Source organism: Monodon monoceros, unplaced genomic scaffold (assembly GCF_005190385.1).
Source record: "Monodon monoceros isolate NGI ecotype Baffin Bay Population unplaced genomic scaffold, NGI_Narwhal_1 Super_Scaffold_18, whole genome shotgun sequence".
Classification (NCBI taxonomy): domain Eukaryota; kingdom Metazoa; phylum Chordata; class Mammalia; order Artiodactyla; family Monodontidae; genus Monodon; species Monodon monoceros.
The window spans coordinates 168,503,456-168,521,980 of NW_021703774.1; the positions used below are offsets into that span (position 1 = coordinate 168,503,456).

The 18,525-nt window shown below is 47.6% G+C and overlaps 1 protein-coding gene across 1 annotated transcript in view; it reads left to right on the forward strand.

Moving 5' to 3' along the window:
* SPATA21 (spermatogenesis associated 21) overlaps nucleotides 1-18,525 on the forward strand; it is a 33,508-nt gene that overhangs the window by 6,905 nt on the left and 8,078 nt on the right. The window contains 7 exon segments of the mRNA XM_029227045.1: nucleotides 571-866; nucleotides 1,249-1,297; nucleotides 3,528-3,994; nucleotides 4,392-4,480; nucleotides 7,501-7,638; nucleotides 9,851-9,926; nucleotides 10,044-10,157. Coding sequence (XP_029082878.1) covers nucleotides 571-866; nucleotides 1,249-1,297; nucleotides 3,528-3,994; nucleotides 4,392-4,480; nucleotides 7,501-7,638; nucleotides 9,851-9,926; nucleotides 10,044-10,157 — 1,229 coding nt within the window.

The window sequence follows — 18,525 nt, forward strand, 5'->3', positions numbered from 1 at the left end:
GGATTGAGCTCATTTTTTGCATATGGCTGTCCAGCCATCCCAGCACCATTGGTTGAAGACTATCCTTTCTCTGCTGAGCGTGCACCTTTGTCGAAAATCACTTGACCACGTATGTGTGAGTCTCTCTACTTTGTTTCATTCATCTATTTGTCTATCCTTATTCCAACACCACACTGTCTTGATTATAGCAACTTACTAAAGTCTTGAAATCAGTTAGTGTAAAAATCCCCTTGGTAGGGAGTGCCGTGAAGGACTCTGGTTCTTTGAAACATCCCTTGGGAAATCCCATTTAAAGAGGATCATCTCACTTTCTGCAGGCTCCCATTCTACCTGCACAGAGAAGCCTGGATATGACTTTGGGCAGGTCCTGCCTCCTCTGGGCCTCAATGTCCTCATCCCTCAAAATGATGGCAAGTGGGCGACCTTCTAGGGGTGCTGGGAGAACTCAGTAAGATAATGCTTGCAGTGCTTGCTTGAGTAAGGGTTTGATAGCTGGTCTCTGGGTGAGTGTTGAGGGTCAACTGAGAGCCAGGATGGGGCTCACCATCCTGATGTCCTTGTCCTTGGCAGGACCCAGAGTGTCAGCCCTTCCCAGGTCACCTGGCCGCCAATGAGTCAGACATAGTGCAGCCAACAGAGACTTGTTGCACCTTGGACAGCTGTGGACAGCAACTGGGGGACAAGCCCCCCAAGGAAGTGGACACCCCACCCATCAGGCCACAGGGCGCTCTGCCAGAGCCTGACTCAGGGGGACATGAGGACAGTCCCCAGGAAGCAATGTCCCTAATGCCCATGGCAACTCTGGAGGAAAAGACGGCCCACTCTTCCCCACCATCTATGCCAAGACCTAACACACCCAGAGAAAGGTAAGGCATCCTCTGATGGCCCCCCACCCCACTCCCTGACCCCAACAAGACTGCTCTTCTGCTAAGCTACAGGGGAGGTGAATTCTAGTCCTGACAGCTCCTGATATGATGTAGAACTTGGTCAAGTCATGCCCCGCTGGGCCTCCATTTCCCCATCTGTATAGTAGCTCTAATACCAGAATTCTTTGTTCCACGGGCTTATTCTTCAAGAGCCACGTCCCCACAGGGGATGCGAGGGCATGAGGAGCCCGTCTGGGATTAGAAGGCCAGGGGAACTAAGCTGGGGCGGTGGACCTGAGTGTCCTGGGAGCTGAGAGGAGTGTGCAAGGGGCAAGCCTTGAGCCGAGCCCCTCCCTCACCTGGGAGTTCCTCCCTTGTTTAGGGACAAGGCTGTGGAGATCCAGGCAGCACTGGGGCCTGTTCCTCCACCTGTAAGTAGAGCCACAGTGGGGATGGGGACAGGGTGGGCTGGGGATCAGGAGGATGAAGGGGGCAGAGGCAGAAATGGGACAGTATTTGGAGTCAAACTGGGGAAGGTGTGAGCGTGTGCCCATGTGTTTGCATGAGTGTGCACATGTATGTGCATGCGTGTATGTTTGCACATGTGCATGTGTGTGCATCTTGGGTGGGGGTCAAGGATGCTCTTACACTCTAGAGTCCTTGGATTCACCCCAGGTCATGGCTTTTTCCACATCAGCACGGATTTCTTCCACCCATTTGCTCTCAGTCACAGCACACAACCCAAAGCTTCCCTGAACACCTGGGAGGCTCCCATCCCCCTCCCAGCCATCCCCACCTCTGCCAACTCTGCCACTTCCCGGTTCTTTGATTTGACTGAGCAACCTGTAAATATACAGTCATCGTCTGCCTGGTGGAATGGTAGGTTGGAAAAAGAGGAATCAAAAGAGCCTTTAGGGAGTATAATCTACAAAAATATTGGACCACTATGTTGTACACTTGAAACTAATATAATATTGTAAATCAACTGTACTTCAATTTAAAAAAAGAGGCTTTAGGTTTGGGGCCTGAGCAACAAGTGGTGTCATTAACCAAGGTGGTGACACTGGGGAAGGAGCAGACAGGAAGAACCTAAGGTTCTGCTTTGATCATGTCCTAGACACCCAAGAAGAAATGCCAGGAGGACGTCTGGAGTTAGGAAGGACAGAGAAGTCAGGATGGGAGATGTAAATGTGAAAAAAATGGGGATAACATCTAGGAGAGTGAATATAGAGCAGGAAGGCATCTGAGGACAAGTCACTGGGTCTCTACCACATTTAGAAATGGAGGGACTCCCCTGGTGGTGCAGTGGTTAAGAATCTGCCTGCCAATGCAGGGGACACAGGCTCAAGCCCTGGTCCGGGAAGATCCCACATGCTGCGGAGTAACTAAGCCCGTGCGCCACAACTACTGAGCCTGTGCCCTAGAGCCCGCGAGCCACAACTACTGAAGCCCATGCGCCACAACTACTGAAGCCCGTGCGCCTAGAGCCTGTGCTCCGCAATAAGAGAAGCCACCGCAATGAGAAGGCTGTGCATGGCAACGAAGAGTAGCCCCCGCTCGCCGCAACTAGACAAAGCCCACGTGCAGCGACGAAGACCCAATGCAGCCAAAAATTAATAAATTAATTAATTTTTAAAAAATGGAGCAAGAGCAAGGAATAGCCAGCGAAGGAGGCTGCCGAATACTCAGGGAGGGAGCCAGCTGGTGAGAGAGTGGGAGTCTGGAGAAGAAGGCATTTCCAGAGCAATAGAGTGGTCATCTGGGTCTATCACCACTCAGTGGTAGGCTCTGAGGAGGGCAGAGATCTGACCACCGCCTTGCAAGGGTCTGGTTGGGGCGTAGTGGCAGAAGCCGGACTGGAGATAGGAGGAAAGTGGAGATGGAGTACAGCCAAATCTTTCAAGGAATTTTGCTCTAAAGGAAGAGCAAAGAACTGGGATGGTAGTTGGAAGGCTTTGTACTGTCGGGAGAGTTTTTTCTTTTAAAGAGGGAAGATAATACAGCATGTTTTCATGCTGATGGGAATAATCTGGCGGAGAGGGTAGTGCTGATACTTTAGGAAGAGCGGGTGTGTGGTGAGAGCTACATCTTTTTTTTTTTTTTTTTTGAGAGCTACATCTTTGAACCGGAGAAAGGGCTGGGCTGGAGCCTGCGTGGCGTGGCCTGGTTGGAGGTGGGCAGGGGACAGCTCATCCCCCTAATGGGATGGATGCAGGAGGTGCTGCATTTGCTGAATGAATGAGTGGGAATTTATCGAGTGCCTACCACAAGGTGGCTGCTGAGTCAATATGGATAAAAGAGGCAGACGAGGTCCTGCCCTCTGGAAACTTACTTCTGGTCAGGCAGGCAAACAACAGGCACGGACAGGGCCATTGCAAATTGTGTTGATTGCAGTGAAGCAAATAAACAAGTGGTGAGATGGGGAGTAACTCGCTCAAGACCACAGCTCAGAGAGCCAGGAGGGGGCAGAGCCCAGGTCAGGGGTGGGGGAGGACATGGGGTGGGAGCCTAGTAGGTTGCAGAAGAGAGGTGGGCCTCCCCAGGGGCCCAGAGAGGGAGGGGCAGGGTGAGGATCCGCTGCAGAGTGGGTGGCTGGGAGTTTTGTGGGACAATCTGGCTGGCCGGAGGCCTCCCGAATCCCCTCCCTGGTCCTGTCCCCAGGAGGCGAGGGACATCGGAGAGAGGAGGGAGATGGACCGTACCCAGAAGCAGCCTCAGGATCCCACGGGGGCCACGGGGGCCCAGGACCTTGGCAACCCCCGGCCGGGCTTCATGAAGTGCTTGTCGGAGGTGGAAGAGGAGAAGGCCACGCATTGGAGGGTCACCAAGGCCCGCGCGCTGCCAAGCCGGAAGTCCCCCAGGACCCTGGCCCCCGTGCCCGTCTCTGCCCCGGTTGGCAACTCAGCCCCAACCCTGCCTCTGACCCTGCCTCAGACTCCTGCCTCAGCTCCTGCCATGGCCCCATGCTGGGCCCGACCGCCAGCCCCTGGGCCACTTCCTGCCCCCATGGGAGCCCCAGCTTCAGTGCGTATCACAGTCCTGCCGGTCCCTGCATCAGACCTGGGCTGGAGAAGGACAGAACTTTTGCACCACAGCAGGGAGAGGAGCCTGAACTACCCCAAGGCATGGTAGGAGCCACCCCAGAAAGGGTGTCTGGGATCAGGGCCTGGTCCCAGGGCCCCTGGCTACTCTCTTCCAGAGTCTTGTCCCTGTCACTGCACCTGTCTGTTCCCTCCCATGTGTCCCCCCTCCATTTCCCCTCACTTCTGTCTCCTGTCTTTCCCAGCTCTTGATCTTTCATATCTAGGCCCCTTTTTCTCTCTAACCCCCTTTAGACTCCCCATACCTCTGCCTTGCTCCTCCTCTGGGTCACTCGTAGACTCTCCTGACCTCTTAAAGCCTCCCCTGGGGTTCCTCCCATGACCCCCTCTGCCTCAGCTCCCCATCACCCGCCCCTAGCTTTTGGTGCAGGGCCGGGGTGGGTGGCTGAATGTGTGCCCTTTGCCTGGGCTCTGTCCTCTGCAGGCAGGAGCTGGAAGAACACTGCCTCTTGAAGGTGTGTCAGATCTGGGAGGAGAGGTCGGAAGAGCACCTCACACTGAAGCAAGAGGAAGGTGAGGGTGGGCCTGGCCAGGGGAGCCCCTTGCGGGGCAGGCAGAACCCTCAGTCCTTGGGTTTATAAGCCCGGGGTGGGGGACAGGGTTGCTGTTCATGCTGCTGCCCTGGTACCTACCCCAGCCCTGCACTTGGCTAGTGGGGTAGGAGGCTGACCCAAACTCTCACACACCACTGAGTCGGGGAGCACAATCCTGCTGGGTCCTCTCACTTGGGGTCCAGTTCTCTTCTCTGTTCCAGAGCCACCTGTCTGAATGAATGGAGCAAGCCCTGCAAAGCTCTTTCGCTTCTGGAGATGTTTGTGCCTACCCCAACCCAAGCCCATGCTACTGGTCCTCTGCAGAGGCCACCTGGATGGGACGCAGGGCTGTAGAGCCTCCACCTGTCCTAGACCATCCCTCACCATTTAACAAGACCACCTGCCCTGGACACGTTACTGAACCAAACTGGGGTCTGCTTGCCCACGCGCAGTAAAGTCAACCTACTGACACCGGGTTGTGGTGAAGGAAAGGGCAGCGTTTATTGCAGGCTCCAAGCAAGGAGTCCAGGCAGCTAGCGCTTAAAAGGCCTAAACTCCCTGATGGCTTTCAGGGAAAGGTGTTTAAAGAGAGGGTGAGAGACAGGGTTGTGGGGTGCGTGATCAGCTCATGGACATCCTTCTGATTGGTTGGTGGTGAGGTAATCGAGAGTTGACATTATCAACCTGGTTTCAACCGGTCTCGGGTCTACATGCTCATGGTCAGCAGACAGTAAACTTCTCCCACCTGGTGGGGGTTTCAGTATCTGCAAAACAGCTCAAAGGACGTGGCTCAGGATATTATCTATAGCCCTTGAGGAGGAACTCAATGTCCTTGACTTTGTTTAATGTCTGAACTATTATTGTTTTGTTTAACTTTAATGTCTGAACTATTATTAGTTTGTCTTGTTTGACTGTTTTCCTTTCTTTCTGCATTTTCTCACTTCTCTGATTAAATCCATTCTTTGGAACTTGGGGAAAGCCTAGGAGGCTAAAGTTTTTCTACAAACAAGAAGAGGCAGGCAGAGGACATGGGAGGTGTGTGTGTGGGGTCTGTCCCAGGAAGGCCCCATAGGGTCCTGCTCAGTTACACACAGGTCCCCATTTTCCACTGCATCCCACCTCCACCAAAAAATTTAAAAGTTCTGAACATGCACCCTGGGCGAGGCACTGTGCCCTTTGCTCCCCATCGTCCTTGGGGTTGGGCCCCGTGATTCCACTTACCTGCGCTTTGAGGAGTGATTGCTGCTTCCTCTGGGCTCTGGAGGTGGCCTAATCGGCCGTCCACATCCACTGCCAACCCAGCCACACCTGGCTCTTGCCCTGGATGAGGAGGTGTGTGCCCTCCTTCCACCCTCCGCTCTTCCCCAAAGTCTGGGCCCCAGGCAGGGCCAGAGTGGCCCCTTCTTCTGCCTTCCCTGAGTCCACTCTCTGGCTCCCTAGGACCCCATCTTTGAAGTTCACTCCTTTTAGCATTAAAAGGCTCTAGTCATTTTTAGAGGGGCTTTTCTAGGTCCAGCGCCCACTGCCCCATCTTCTTGAGCTGAGTTCATGGACAATGTGCCACTTTGGCTTAGAGACTCAGCATTCTCCCCAAGGCTCAGCCCTGCCTGGTGAGGAAAGAGCTGGCTACCTGCTCTGATGGTCCAAACCACCCTGCATTTGGGATGATCTTACCACTTTTGAGAGCTGTTCAGTTTTCCTTTTTCAGCGTGCCTGCCTGTGGCAGCTCACCACTTAGTCCAACCCTAATCCCAGCCCTACCTCTTCCCCACATTTCAGTTCTGTTCATCAGAGACTTAGTCTACGATGTGCCAAGCAATGAATTAATACCACCTCTCTGGGAGGGTGTACTGTTGTTCTGTCCATCTTACAGATAAGAAAATTGAGGCTCAGAGAAGCACAGTGACTTGCCCATGGCAACTATATTAGCTTGCTCAGGCTGCCATAATGAAGTACCGCAAACTGAGTGGCTTAACATTTATTTTCTCATAGTTCTGGAGGCTAGAAGTCCAAGATCAGGGTGTTGGTATGTTTGGTTTCTTCTGAGGCCTCTCTCCTTGGCTTGCAGACGTCTGCCTTCTCCCTGTATCCTCACATGGTCTTTCCTCTGTGCACACGCATCCCCAGTGTCTCTTGTGTGCCCAAGTTTCCTCTTCTCTTAAGGACACCAGTTAGGTTGGACTAGGGGCCACCCCAGTGGCCTCATTTTAACTTAATCACCTCTTTAAAGGCCCTATCTGCAAACATCATCACATTCTAAGGTATGGGGGTGGGGTGGTATTAGGGTTTCAACACATGAGTTTAGGCGGCAGGCACAATTTAGCTCGTAACAGCAACCCAGCTTCTTAGTAAATGGCAGAGCCAGTCTTATCACTAGGTCTGTTGATTCTAACCTGGATTTTGCTGTGGGCTGTGAAACCAGACACCACACATGTTATGACCAGGACACGACTTTTCTATCAAGTGGTGCTGTTCTGGGACTTCCTCAGCAATTTTCCTGGTCCTCTGCTCCGGTCCAGACAAACGAAGCTGTCTTAGAGGCTATGTCTATCCAGATAAGTAACTGCAGAGCCCCAAGGCCAAGGCACACACTCAGAGTCAGAAAGATCTATCTGGTCCTCTAAACTCTGAGCCTCAGTTTCCCCATCTTTACAAGGGAATAAGCATTCTACTCTTACCAGGCTGTTGTAAGAATTAAATGAGAACATGGCTATAAAGAGCTTAGCACACTGCCTGGCACATAGCAGGGGTGCCCTAAATTGGGCATGTTCTGGTGCAAGGTGAAGGCAGCTAACTAGCTGAGCTTTTGCCACACCAGCTGAGCCCTTGGTCTGACCTTGTACTAGAGAGTGAAGTGAGTCAATGGGCCCACACCCCTCCACTTTCACTCTTCGTTAAGTTTGTCCCTCTACCCAGCCATGGTGATAAAGAGGGCTGGACAGGGGGTGGTTGGAGCGGATGGGATGAATGGTGGAAACATAATGCCACTGCCCACCCCAGCCTTCCGCAGCTACTTTGAGATCTTCAGTGGTCATGGCGAGGTGGATGCACAGAGCCTGGAGAACATCCTGCTCCTCATGGGCATGTCCCTGATGCCGGCCCAGGTGGAGGATGCCCTGAGGAGTGCTGATATCGATGGTGAGTTGGGGGAGGCTTCATCCTGAACCCCAGGCAGGGTCAGGTTCATGGGCAGCATGAGACCTGTGCAGTCACACAGGGCTCTGCGCTTACAGGGTCCTGACTTTGGTTTAATGCTCTGCTGTTACAGTCTAGAAATTCTTGATAATTTTTGAAAGAGGGGCCCTATTCTGCATTTTCATTTTGAACTGGGCCCCACAAATGATGTAGCTGGTCCTGGCCCCAAAGTTAGGGCTCCCTGAGTACCTACTCAGTGCCAGGTTCTGGGGACCCAGAGATGACCAAGACTTATTTCCTGACCTAAGATGTAGGTGATCTCTGAGATCACTCCTTCCAGCGCTTTATGTGTGCTTCATCGGACATTCCTCCATGACTCGGTCACTCATTTTACCAGCTGTATGACCTTGGACAAATCACTGAAGTTCACCAAGTCTCAGTTTCCCCACCTGTAAAAGGGGGCTTACAGCAATACCCATCTCACTGGGCTGTTAAAATAATTAAATGAGATAATCCAGGCAAAGCACGGAGCACAACACTTGGTGCAGAGCATGTATCCGGGAGACATTAACTGCTGGTACTATTCATTCACTAAATATGTATTAACTGCCTACCGTATGTCCATTCCTGTGCTGGGCACTGGGAATAAAGACATGTGTAAGACCTATGAGACCTGCCCTCGAGGTGCTCACACAGTCAATGACACAGAAGGAAGAGTTGCCAAAGGAAGCAGCGCTTAAGGTGGCTTGGAGGAAGGGATCAGGAAGGAAGGCTTCCTGGAGGAGGTGATGCCTGAGCCAAATTGTGAAAGATGAAGCAGGAGTTAGGCAGGGAGAGGTGAAGGAAGAAGGGCATTGCTGGTGGCAGAAATAACCTGGACAAAGGGAATAGGGCACAGGGTGAGAAGCAACACATGTGGTTTGGTTGGCCAGATGCAGGGAACACAGTGGAGCTGTAGGGGGCCTGGGCTCCTGACCTCTGAGTGTCAGCTCTGCTTCCTCCATCACTGCCTGAGTGTGACTCCTCAGATACAAGCTAAGAATTGACCTCAGCTCGGCCCCTACATGACCCCAGGCAACAGCCTACTTTTGTCTATGCCTCAGGCCTCATCTGTGACATGGGGATAAGAGTATTAGGCGACCCCCCCCCCCCTCCTCCCCCCCACCCCCCCACAAGGGTGGCTTTAAGAATTAGAAACCACTCATCAATTTGTCAAGTAGTTCAGAGAACATTTGCCAAGCACCTCTCTGTCTTAAGCCCTGAAGACACAGTGCTGAACAAAACAGCCAGTTCCTGTCTCCCAGAGCTTCAGTTAAATCCCACATCTTATGAGTGTGTGGTTCAAGTACAAGGGTTCTATGACAGTGTCCAACAGGGGGTCTGACCTGCACTGGTCTGACTTCCCTAAGGAAGTGATGATCAAGGGGGAGCATTAAGTGAGAGAGTTGGAGGGAATTCCTTGGCAGTCCAGTGGTTAGGACTCCGCGTTTTTCACTCTGCGTTTTCACTGCCGGGGCCCGGGTTCAATCCCTGGTTGGGGAACTAAGATCCTGCAGGGCCACAACAGACAAACAAAAAGAGTTGGAGGGTGGTGGAGAGAAGTCTAGGAAGAGGAAGCAGCGTGCGCAAAGGCCCACAACAGGGAAGAATGTGGCCCCTGGAGGGAAAGCAGGTTAGCGCTGGGGAGTTTGGTACCAGGTAAGGCTGGAGACAGGTAACGGGCAGGTCTAGAAGGACTTTGAAGGCCAAAGTGGGAAAACTGTAGGTACAAATATGTTCTCATGCAGAGACTAGCACACTGTAATTAGAGTTGCTGACGTTTAATGAGCGTGTATTATATGCATGGCCCTATTCTGAGCACGTTGCCTCAATTTCTCTCCCATGAGAAAGGTGTTAAGGTCATCCTCACCCTATAGATGAGAAAACTAGGGCTTAGTGGGGTTAAGAGACTTTGCCAAGGTCACAAAGATAGTAAGTGGTACACCTATGACATGAACCCAGTCTGCTGCTTCCAGGAACTTCTGGGAGCTTCTAACCCAGGAGATTTTAATTTTCACCTTCTACTTTCCTGTGTGCACCATGCTCTCTGCATTGAATATGCGTTACTTTTATAATCAAACCCAATGAGTAAATGCTAATAACCGTGCCTGGGTCGCAATGCCCGAGCCTGCTCTGAAAGACCCCTGGCCACACTGTATTCTTCTGGCCTCCACAGGAGACGGCCACGTGAACTTCAAAGACTTCTTGGCCGTAATGACAGACACCAAGAGCTTCTTCTGCTCTGTGGGTGAGCAGGGGTGAGCCCAGGGCACTCAGAGCTGGGGGGAGGGGCCAGGTGGCTGCTGGGGCTGTTAGGCATCCAGGGCTGTTAAGTGGTAATGGCAGCCACCAACCCACGTCCCCAGAAGAGAAGGCCTGACGGACATGGCTCCCCCAAACCCCCGCACTCTGCTCTTTGAGATCCTGTCCCTGCTGGTGGAGATGCTGGCCTTACCTGAGGCAGCCTTAGAGGAGATCACCAGGTGAGTAGGACTGGCTGTTGGGAGTGGAGGGTTGCGGACACGGAAATGGCACCTAGCGTTTTGGCAGCTGAGGACTTTTGATAATTAGGACTCTTAGTTGCCAGTGAAACCCACATAAAACTGGCTTACACAACAGGGGAATGTATTGGCTCACATCACTGCTCAGGGCCTCAGGAATGGCTGATCTAGGAGACCAGATGATACCATTCAGGCGTTATCTCTCCCGCTCATCTCTGCATTAGCTTCAAGCTCAGCGAGGCTCTTCCCACAGTGGGAAGGATGGCAACCGGCAGCCTCTACTCTACTCATACCCTCCTTGTTTTGCAACCTCAGCAGCAAGAGGAATACCTTCTTGTAGTACTCATACAGCAGTCCCAGAAAGGGAATGTGATAGGGCCTGTCTAGGGCTAAAGAACACGAGGTGGAAGCCTCCCCGTGTTGCCAGAGTGGGCTGGTGGGTGGTTAGTGGTTCACCTAAGGAAGAGACGGCTGTGTACAAAAACAACACGAACATTCGAGGGCTAGAAGCAGAGGGTCAAGGCAGAATGGCCCACCTGGTCTCTCTTGCAGCACACAGAAGCTTGTCCCTATCGCTCAGAAAGTTGGATCATTTTTTCCTGCCACAGACCAGGCTTTGTCGGCAGGGGCCGGAGGAGGGGGAATGATTGCAGGCTGTTCCACTAATACCAACTTAGCAAACCCCAAAGACAAGAGATCTTTCTTCCTCCCGGCATCTATAAATCACTAAACACATATAAGTCTGAAGACGACAAATGTACGATTTTAAAAGCAATAAAACAAATTGCCACGTATCAATTTCTCCAGTTTAAAAACAGGGCTTCCCTGGTGGTGCAGTGGTTGAGAGTCCGCCTGCCGATTCAGGGGACACGGGTTCGTGCCCCAGTCTGGGAGGATCCCATATGCTGCGGAGCGGCTGGGCCCGTGAGCCATGGCCGCTGAGCCTGCGCGTCCGGAGCCTGTGCTCCGCAATGGGAGAGGCCACAGTGGTGAGAGGACTGCGTACCAAAAAAAAAAAAAAAAAAAAAAAATATATATATATATATATATATAAATAAATTCCAGTAATCTTGAAGCCCCAATCACAAAGTACTTTCTCCCTAACAAGAACCAACCCTTATTCCTTTGCTTTTTGTTTTAAAATTTCACTGCTTATTTTTTCCCTTATCGTTTATTGAAAATTTCATACATACGGCAAAGTTAAAAGAATTTTACAGTGAACATTTATACCCAGCACCTAGATTCTACTGTTGCCATTTTGCCATACTTTTGCCATGCTTCTATCCATCTGTTCATCGATCTATATTATTTTTTATTCATTTCACAGTAAATGATAGTTATTTCCCTCTAAATACTTCAGCACACATGGCATTATCTAATGATCAATATTTGTATAGAGCTTCCCCCCTCCCCCGCATATTGTGAGGTATAATGTACATTCAGTGAAATGCACAGATCTTAAGTGTATCATTGAATGAGTCTCAACACATGCCCACACTCCAGCAACCTGAACCCCTTTCAAGATATACAGAACTTTACCATCATTCCAGAAAGTGCCCTCATGACCCTTACCAGTTGGTCCCTGAACCGTGCCCCCCCCCATCCAGAGGCAATCACTCTTCTAATTTTTTTTTTTCCATTACAGAGTGGTTTTGCCTGACAACTTCATATAAATGGAAACAAACCGTATATAGTCATTAGTATCTAGCTTCTTTCACTCAGCATAATGCTTTTGAGATTCATCCATGTTGCTGTGGGCAGCAACAGTTCACTCCTCCTTATTACTGTATGCCATTGGATGAATATACCACAGTTCATTCATCCATCCTTTCATGGGTAGATTTCTGAGCTGTTTTTAGTTTTGGGTTATAATGAATAAAGCTGCTATTAACATTTTTGTACAAGTCTTTGTGTGGACATATATTTTGTTACTTGGGTAAGTACCCAGAAATGGAATTGCTGGGTCACAGGATAGGTGTATTTTACTTACAAGGAACTGCCAGACTTTTTTATCTAAGTGATTCTACCATTTTACACTCACATCAACAATGTACGAGAGTTCCAGTTGCTCCACATCTTGTGCAAATCTATACTGTCAGTCTTGCTAGTTTCAGTCAGTCTGGTGGATATGCAGTGGCACTTTTTAAAAAAAAATAAATTTTATTTACTTATTTTGGTTGTGTTGGGTCTTTGTTGCTGCACGCGGGCTTTCTCTAGTTGTGGCGAACGGGAGCTCCTCTTCGTTGCTGTGTGCGGGCTTCTCATTGCAGTGGCTTCTCTTGTTGCGGAGCATGGGCTCTAGGCACATGGGCTTCAGTAGCTATGGCACGTGGCCTCAGTAGTTGTGGCACACAGGCCCTAGAGCACAGGCTCAGTAGTTGTGGCGCATGGGCTTAGTTGCTCCACGGCATGTGGGATCTTCCCGGACCAGGGCTCGAACCCGTGTCCCCTGCATGGGCAGGCGGATTCTTAACCACTGCACCACCAGGGAAGGCCTGCAGTGGCACTTTTAAATTTTGACTCACACTTGTTTGTATTCCTGAATACTTTATTGTTTAGCTTTCCATATTTTTTTCCCTCTATCAGAGTGGACTCATACTATAAGTCCTCTGTTACTTTTTCTTCTCAGTGTTAGGTATTTGTGACTCATCCATGTTCTTATGCATAGCTGTAGATCATTTATCATTTTCACTGCTACATACTATTATCTGGTATGACTACATCACAATATATGTATTTGTTCTGCAGATGGACATTAGGTCTATGTTCAGTTTCCAGCCATGGTAGAAACAGTGTTAAAATTTTGTATATGTTTCCAGGATACCTGGGCAAGAGTTTCTCAAGAGCAGCAGTTTTAAAACTTTTTGGTCTAGGAAACTGTCAATATTTTCTATATATGAACTTAAAACTGAGAGATCTAAAAAATATTAATTTATTTAACAAAGATAACCCCATTACATGTTAATAGAAAAAAAATTTTAAATGAAAAAATAACGATATTTTCCAAAACAAACAAACAAGAAAGTTAATAAGAATGGCATTGCTTTACAATATTGAGAATCTCTTCAGTGTCTGGCATAAAAGAAGTTGGCTGGATTTTCCTATATGCTTCTGCATTCAATCTGTTGCAATCTGTTGTTTTGGTTGAAGTATATGAAGAAATCCGGCCTCACACAAATATGTAATTGGAAAAAGTATTTTAATAGCCTTTTCGTTTAATATCCCATATATCATGGAGGTAGTTTTCTTTGATAGTACACCAAACTTGACGAGCAGTAGTGTCTTAAAAGTTGGTTGCAATATGGAATCTGATGCCATATCTGTGAACTGTTCGTTGTACTCTTTTTTTAAAAAAATATTTATTTATTTGGTTGTGTGGGGTGTTAGTTGCGGCCGGCAGCCTCCTCAGTTGCAGCTCCAGGGCTCCTTAGTTGTGGCAGGCGAACTCTTAGTTGCAGCATGCATGTGGGATCTAGTTCCCCGACCAGGGATCGAACCTGGGCCCCCTATATCGGGAGCACGGAGTCCTATTCACTGCACCGCCAGGGAAGTACCCTCGTTGTACTCTTTTAAATAAAAAATCTATTGTTTTTGTAGTTTAAATGGATCTTTTCCCATGAATGGCTTTTGTAACATGCATTGTTCATTTAGAACATATTGCGTATCTTCTAAATGTTGACATATTTCATTGTAGTTATTCTATATATTATATGTATAATTATTAATATCACCCCTAATGTCAGACAAGTCTTTAGGGAATTCCCTGACGGTCCAGTGGTTAGGACTTGGCGCTTTCACTGCTGGGGCCCAAGTTGGATCCTTGGTTGGGGAACTAAGATTCCACAAGCCACATGGCATGGCCAAAAATAAATAAAATAAAGTCATCGTTGCTTTAAAAAAAAAAAGTTTTTAAATATTAGAAGTGTTGTGTGAGGCTACAGTTCAGTTCACTCATTTGACTGTTATAAACTATTCTGTGTATGAACATGCATATGACACATGCTTATTATAATGGATTTTAAAAAATTTTACTTATTATTTATATTATTTTGGCTGCACTGGGTCTTCATTGTGGCACGTGGGTACTCAGGCTCTTCGTGGCGGTGCGCGGGCTCTCTCGTTGCAGTGTGTGGGCTCTAGAGCACTCGGGCTTAGTTGCAGTATGTGGGGATCTGAGTTCCCTGATCAGGGATCGAACCCAGGCCCCCTGCATGGGGAGCTCGGAGTCTTAACCACTGGGCCACCAAGGAAGTCCCATGATAATGGATTTGCTTTCCCAAATTCTAATTTTTTACTTGAAAGCTTTAATTTTGTCATAGGTAACAAATGCTGCCAGCTGTTTTCCTTGAAAGGATGGGCTAACTTCATCCATTTTCGAGAAAATATCTGCCAAAATACGCAAGGCTGCATAACCATAGTTTGTCCTTTTTTCAAGTAAAAAATGACATTTAGTGTGTAGGGGAGGTAAAATTTTCCTTTACCCTCTTAGAGCTTCCAGCTGGGACTGATGTAAGACAGACTAACAGGAGAAAAGCATACAAGTTTAACTTACACGCACATGGGAGCCCTGACAAGAATAATGAAGACCCAAAGAACTGACAAGCCCGAGGGGCTTGCATACAAGGATGGAAAGAGTAGCAACTGTAGAAGAGTAATTAAAATATATGGGCAGGGGCTTCCCTGGTGACGCAGTGGTTAAGAATCCGCCTGCCAATGCAGGGGACACGGGTTCGAGCCCTGGTCTGGAAGATCCCACATGCTGTGGAGCAACTAAGCCCGTGCACCACAACTACTGAGCCTGCACTCTAGAGCCCACGAGCCACAACTACTGAGCCTGTGTGCCACAACTACTGAAGCCCGCGTGCCCAGAGCCTGTGCTGTGCAACAAGAGAAGCCATCGCAATAAGAAGCCCGTGCACTGCAACGAGGCGTAGCCCCCGCTCGCTCCAAGTAGAGAAAGCCCGTGCGCAGCAACGAAGACCCAGCACAGTTTAAAAAAAAAAAAAAAAAAATATATATATATATATATATATGCAGAATTAGGAAGATAAGAGTTATTTTAACCATGTCTGTTTGTACAGAGTTCTCTTGGCCTGGACTCTTTTTTTTTTTTTCCTTTGGCCGCACCACACGTATACACTGGCCCTCGGCAGTGAAAGCACGGAGTCCTAACCACTGGACCGCCGCGAAATTCCCTCTTCCTCTCTTGTGATAAGAATGTTTCTTCCTCCTGGTTCAGGGAGGGCAGCTTTCACCTGGGAATTTTGTCTCCTGCTTTTAGAAAGAAAAAGTCAGTGGACCCTTCTTGCATCTACTGTTTTTCAAGTGCCTTTAACTCAAAATAATCAACATGCTTAAGTGGCACATATTGGGATGGCATGTCCTAAACTCCTTCATTCCCTCCATCTGGCACTTCCCTAGAAGTTTCATCTATTAAAAGCTGAGTTGGTGGCCGTGGAGAAAAAGTCGGGTTAGAAGTTGCAAAGAGATCTGTGAAAGGGGGAGGAAAACACAGATCGGAACAAGCAGAAAAGAACAAATCTAAGCACATGATCCTGTATTTCCCTGGATCCGTCTCTTAGTCCTGAGAACAGGTCAGTTCAGTGACAGTCGGAGCTCACTTTAGGAGGCAATGGTATAGGTGGGAGTAGGGCACCCGCCTAACTTAGGCCTTTATATGGTGAGCTGCTAGCAAGCATTTAATGAGGGGCATTTCTTTGGAAAAAGAGAAACAGAGGTTAATGGTTAGAATAAATTGTAAACTCAGTTTTTGAGACCAGAGGGCAGTTAATTGTGAGATTCTTACATGTCAGTCTCAAAGCATCTTCAGATGGTGGAGGGACTTCCCTGGCAGTCCAGTGGTTGAAACTCTGCGCTTCCACTGCAGGGGGCAGGGGTTCGATCCCTGGTTGGGGAACTTGGATCCTGCATGCCACACAGTGGCCAAAAAAGAAAAAAAAAAAAAGGTGGAGTGAGGCTATCTGGTGGCTCTCTGATGAATTTTCTGGCTTGCAGTTTGAATGTCTTTGGTGACGGCACTGGGTGTTCCCGTGAACTAACAGCAGCAGGCATACAGGGTTGTTATACATGATCTGTTGCAGTGATTTTTTCTTATTGATGTTTATATTAAGTTGCTTTAGCTTGCAAGGCATTGGGAAAAGGGCAGTCCTAGTTTTCAGTGATGCCAGGTCAGGAGGGTGGAGGGAAACTAGAAATGTTGATTCACTTTGTGAACACAAGTGGCAGGAGCCAGTTTATAAAGAAGACAAAAAGCTCAAAGTGAACTGTTCAACAACCTACAAAGGTGTGTTATAGCTTTTATTGAAACACAGAATTTTTCTCTCCACAATCAGTTCCATTTTTATCAGATAATCAAAGTAAGACTAATTTGTCTGTAAAAATTTTTTTTGTTATTGAAGTGTCGTTGATTTACAATGCTGTGTTAGTTTCAGGTGTACTAATATACATATTAGTGCGTGTGTATATATATATTAGTGTGCGTGTGTATATATATATTAGCTTCTTTGTGGACAAATCAGGCAAGTATCAGAAATCACAAAGAGTTCCCTGGTGGCCTAGTGGTTAGGATTTGGCGCTTTCACTGTGGAGGCCTGGGTTCAATCCCTGGTCCAGGAACCATCCCACAAGCTGCACAGCGCAGACAAAATTAAAAAAGAAAAAAAGAAATCACAGAGACAAAGAACCTAGAAAGTTAAACGTATGGCTCTCTCCATTCTTTTTTACTTTTAATTTACTGTCATGGTTGACATACATCAGACAGTGCACTTTAATTGTGCATTTTGTTCTCAGGTTGAATTCATAGCATTATAATGTTAAACATCTGGTAGAGATAACATATGCTTTGACTAGTCTTAATTTACATAAGCTTTTTTCCCCCTTTCTTTAAGCCAATTAAATACAGCTCTCTTACAAGTTAATTTTTATCAATACCATCTGGAGTAGAAAAACATTACTTACATATTATTTATATATATATATATATATATATATATATATATATACACATATACATACATAAACATGCAAGACCCAATGCAGCAAAAATAAATAAATTTAAAAAATAAATCAATCTATTTAAAAAAAGGAACTCGTTTCATTTCTGGTGGGAATGCAAAATGGTACAGCCACTTTGGAAGACGGTTTGGTGGGTTTTTTTTTTTAATTCATTAATTAATTTATTTTTGTCTGCATTGGGTCTTCGTCTTTGGGTCTTCGTTGCTGTGCATGGGCTTTCTCTAGTTGTGGTGTGTGGGCTTCTCATTGCGGTGGCTTCTCTTGTTGTGGAGCTTGGGCTCTAGGTGCGTGGGTTTTAGTAGTTGTGGCATGCAGGCAGAGCACAGGCTCAGTAGTTGTGGTGCACAGGCTTAGTTGCTCTGCAGCATGTGGGATCTTCCCGGACCAGGGATCGAACCCGTGTCCCCTGCACTGGCAGGCGGATTCTTAACCACTGTACCATCAGTGAAGTTCCAGTTTGGTGGTTTCTTACAAAACTAAACAAGCTCTTACAATATGATCCAGCAATTTTGCTCCTTGGTATTTACCCAAAAGAACTGAAAACTTAGTCCACACAAAATTAACTGTGCTACACCTACATAGTGGAACATTCAGCACTAATAAGAGCCATCAAACCATGAAAAGACAGAGGAAACTTAAATGCATATTGCTACGTGAAAAAAACTGATCTGAAAAGGCTACATGCTTTACAGTTCCAACTATGTGACATTCTGGAAAAGACAAAACAATGGAGACAGTAAAAAGATCAGTGCTTACTGGAGTGAGGGGAGAGGGAGGGAAGTGGAGCACAGATTTTTAGAGCAATGGAACTATTCTGTATTACCATAATGGTAGATACATGTCATTTCACATTTGTCACAACTCATACAACGTACAACACTATGAGCGAATCCTAAGGTAAAGTATGGCCTTATGGTAATAATGATACGTCAGTGTAAGTTCATCACTTGTAACAAATGTACCACTCTGGTGGGGGATGTTGATCATGGGGGAGTCTGTGGGTGTGTGTGTGGGGGAAGGGCAGCGGGTAAATGGGAACTGTCTGTACTTTCCACTCAATTTTCTGTGAATCTAAAAAACTCTATCAAAAAAACCTTAGTTAAGAAAAAAAATACACTATAAATAGAAAGTCCCCCCCCAAATTAATTAACCATATACACTTGGGTTTACCTCTGGATTCCTTATTCTCTTCCTGTGTCTATATTTCTGCAAATACCACATACGTCTTGATTACTACAGCTTTATAGTAAGTATTCAAATCAGGTAGAGTAAGTCCTCCAACTTGTTCTTTTTCAAAGAGTTCTAGATCCTGTTC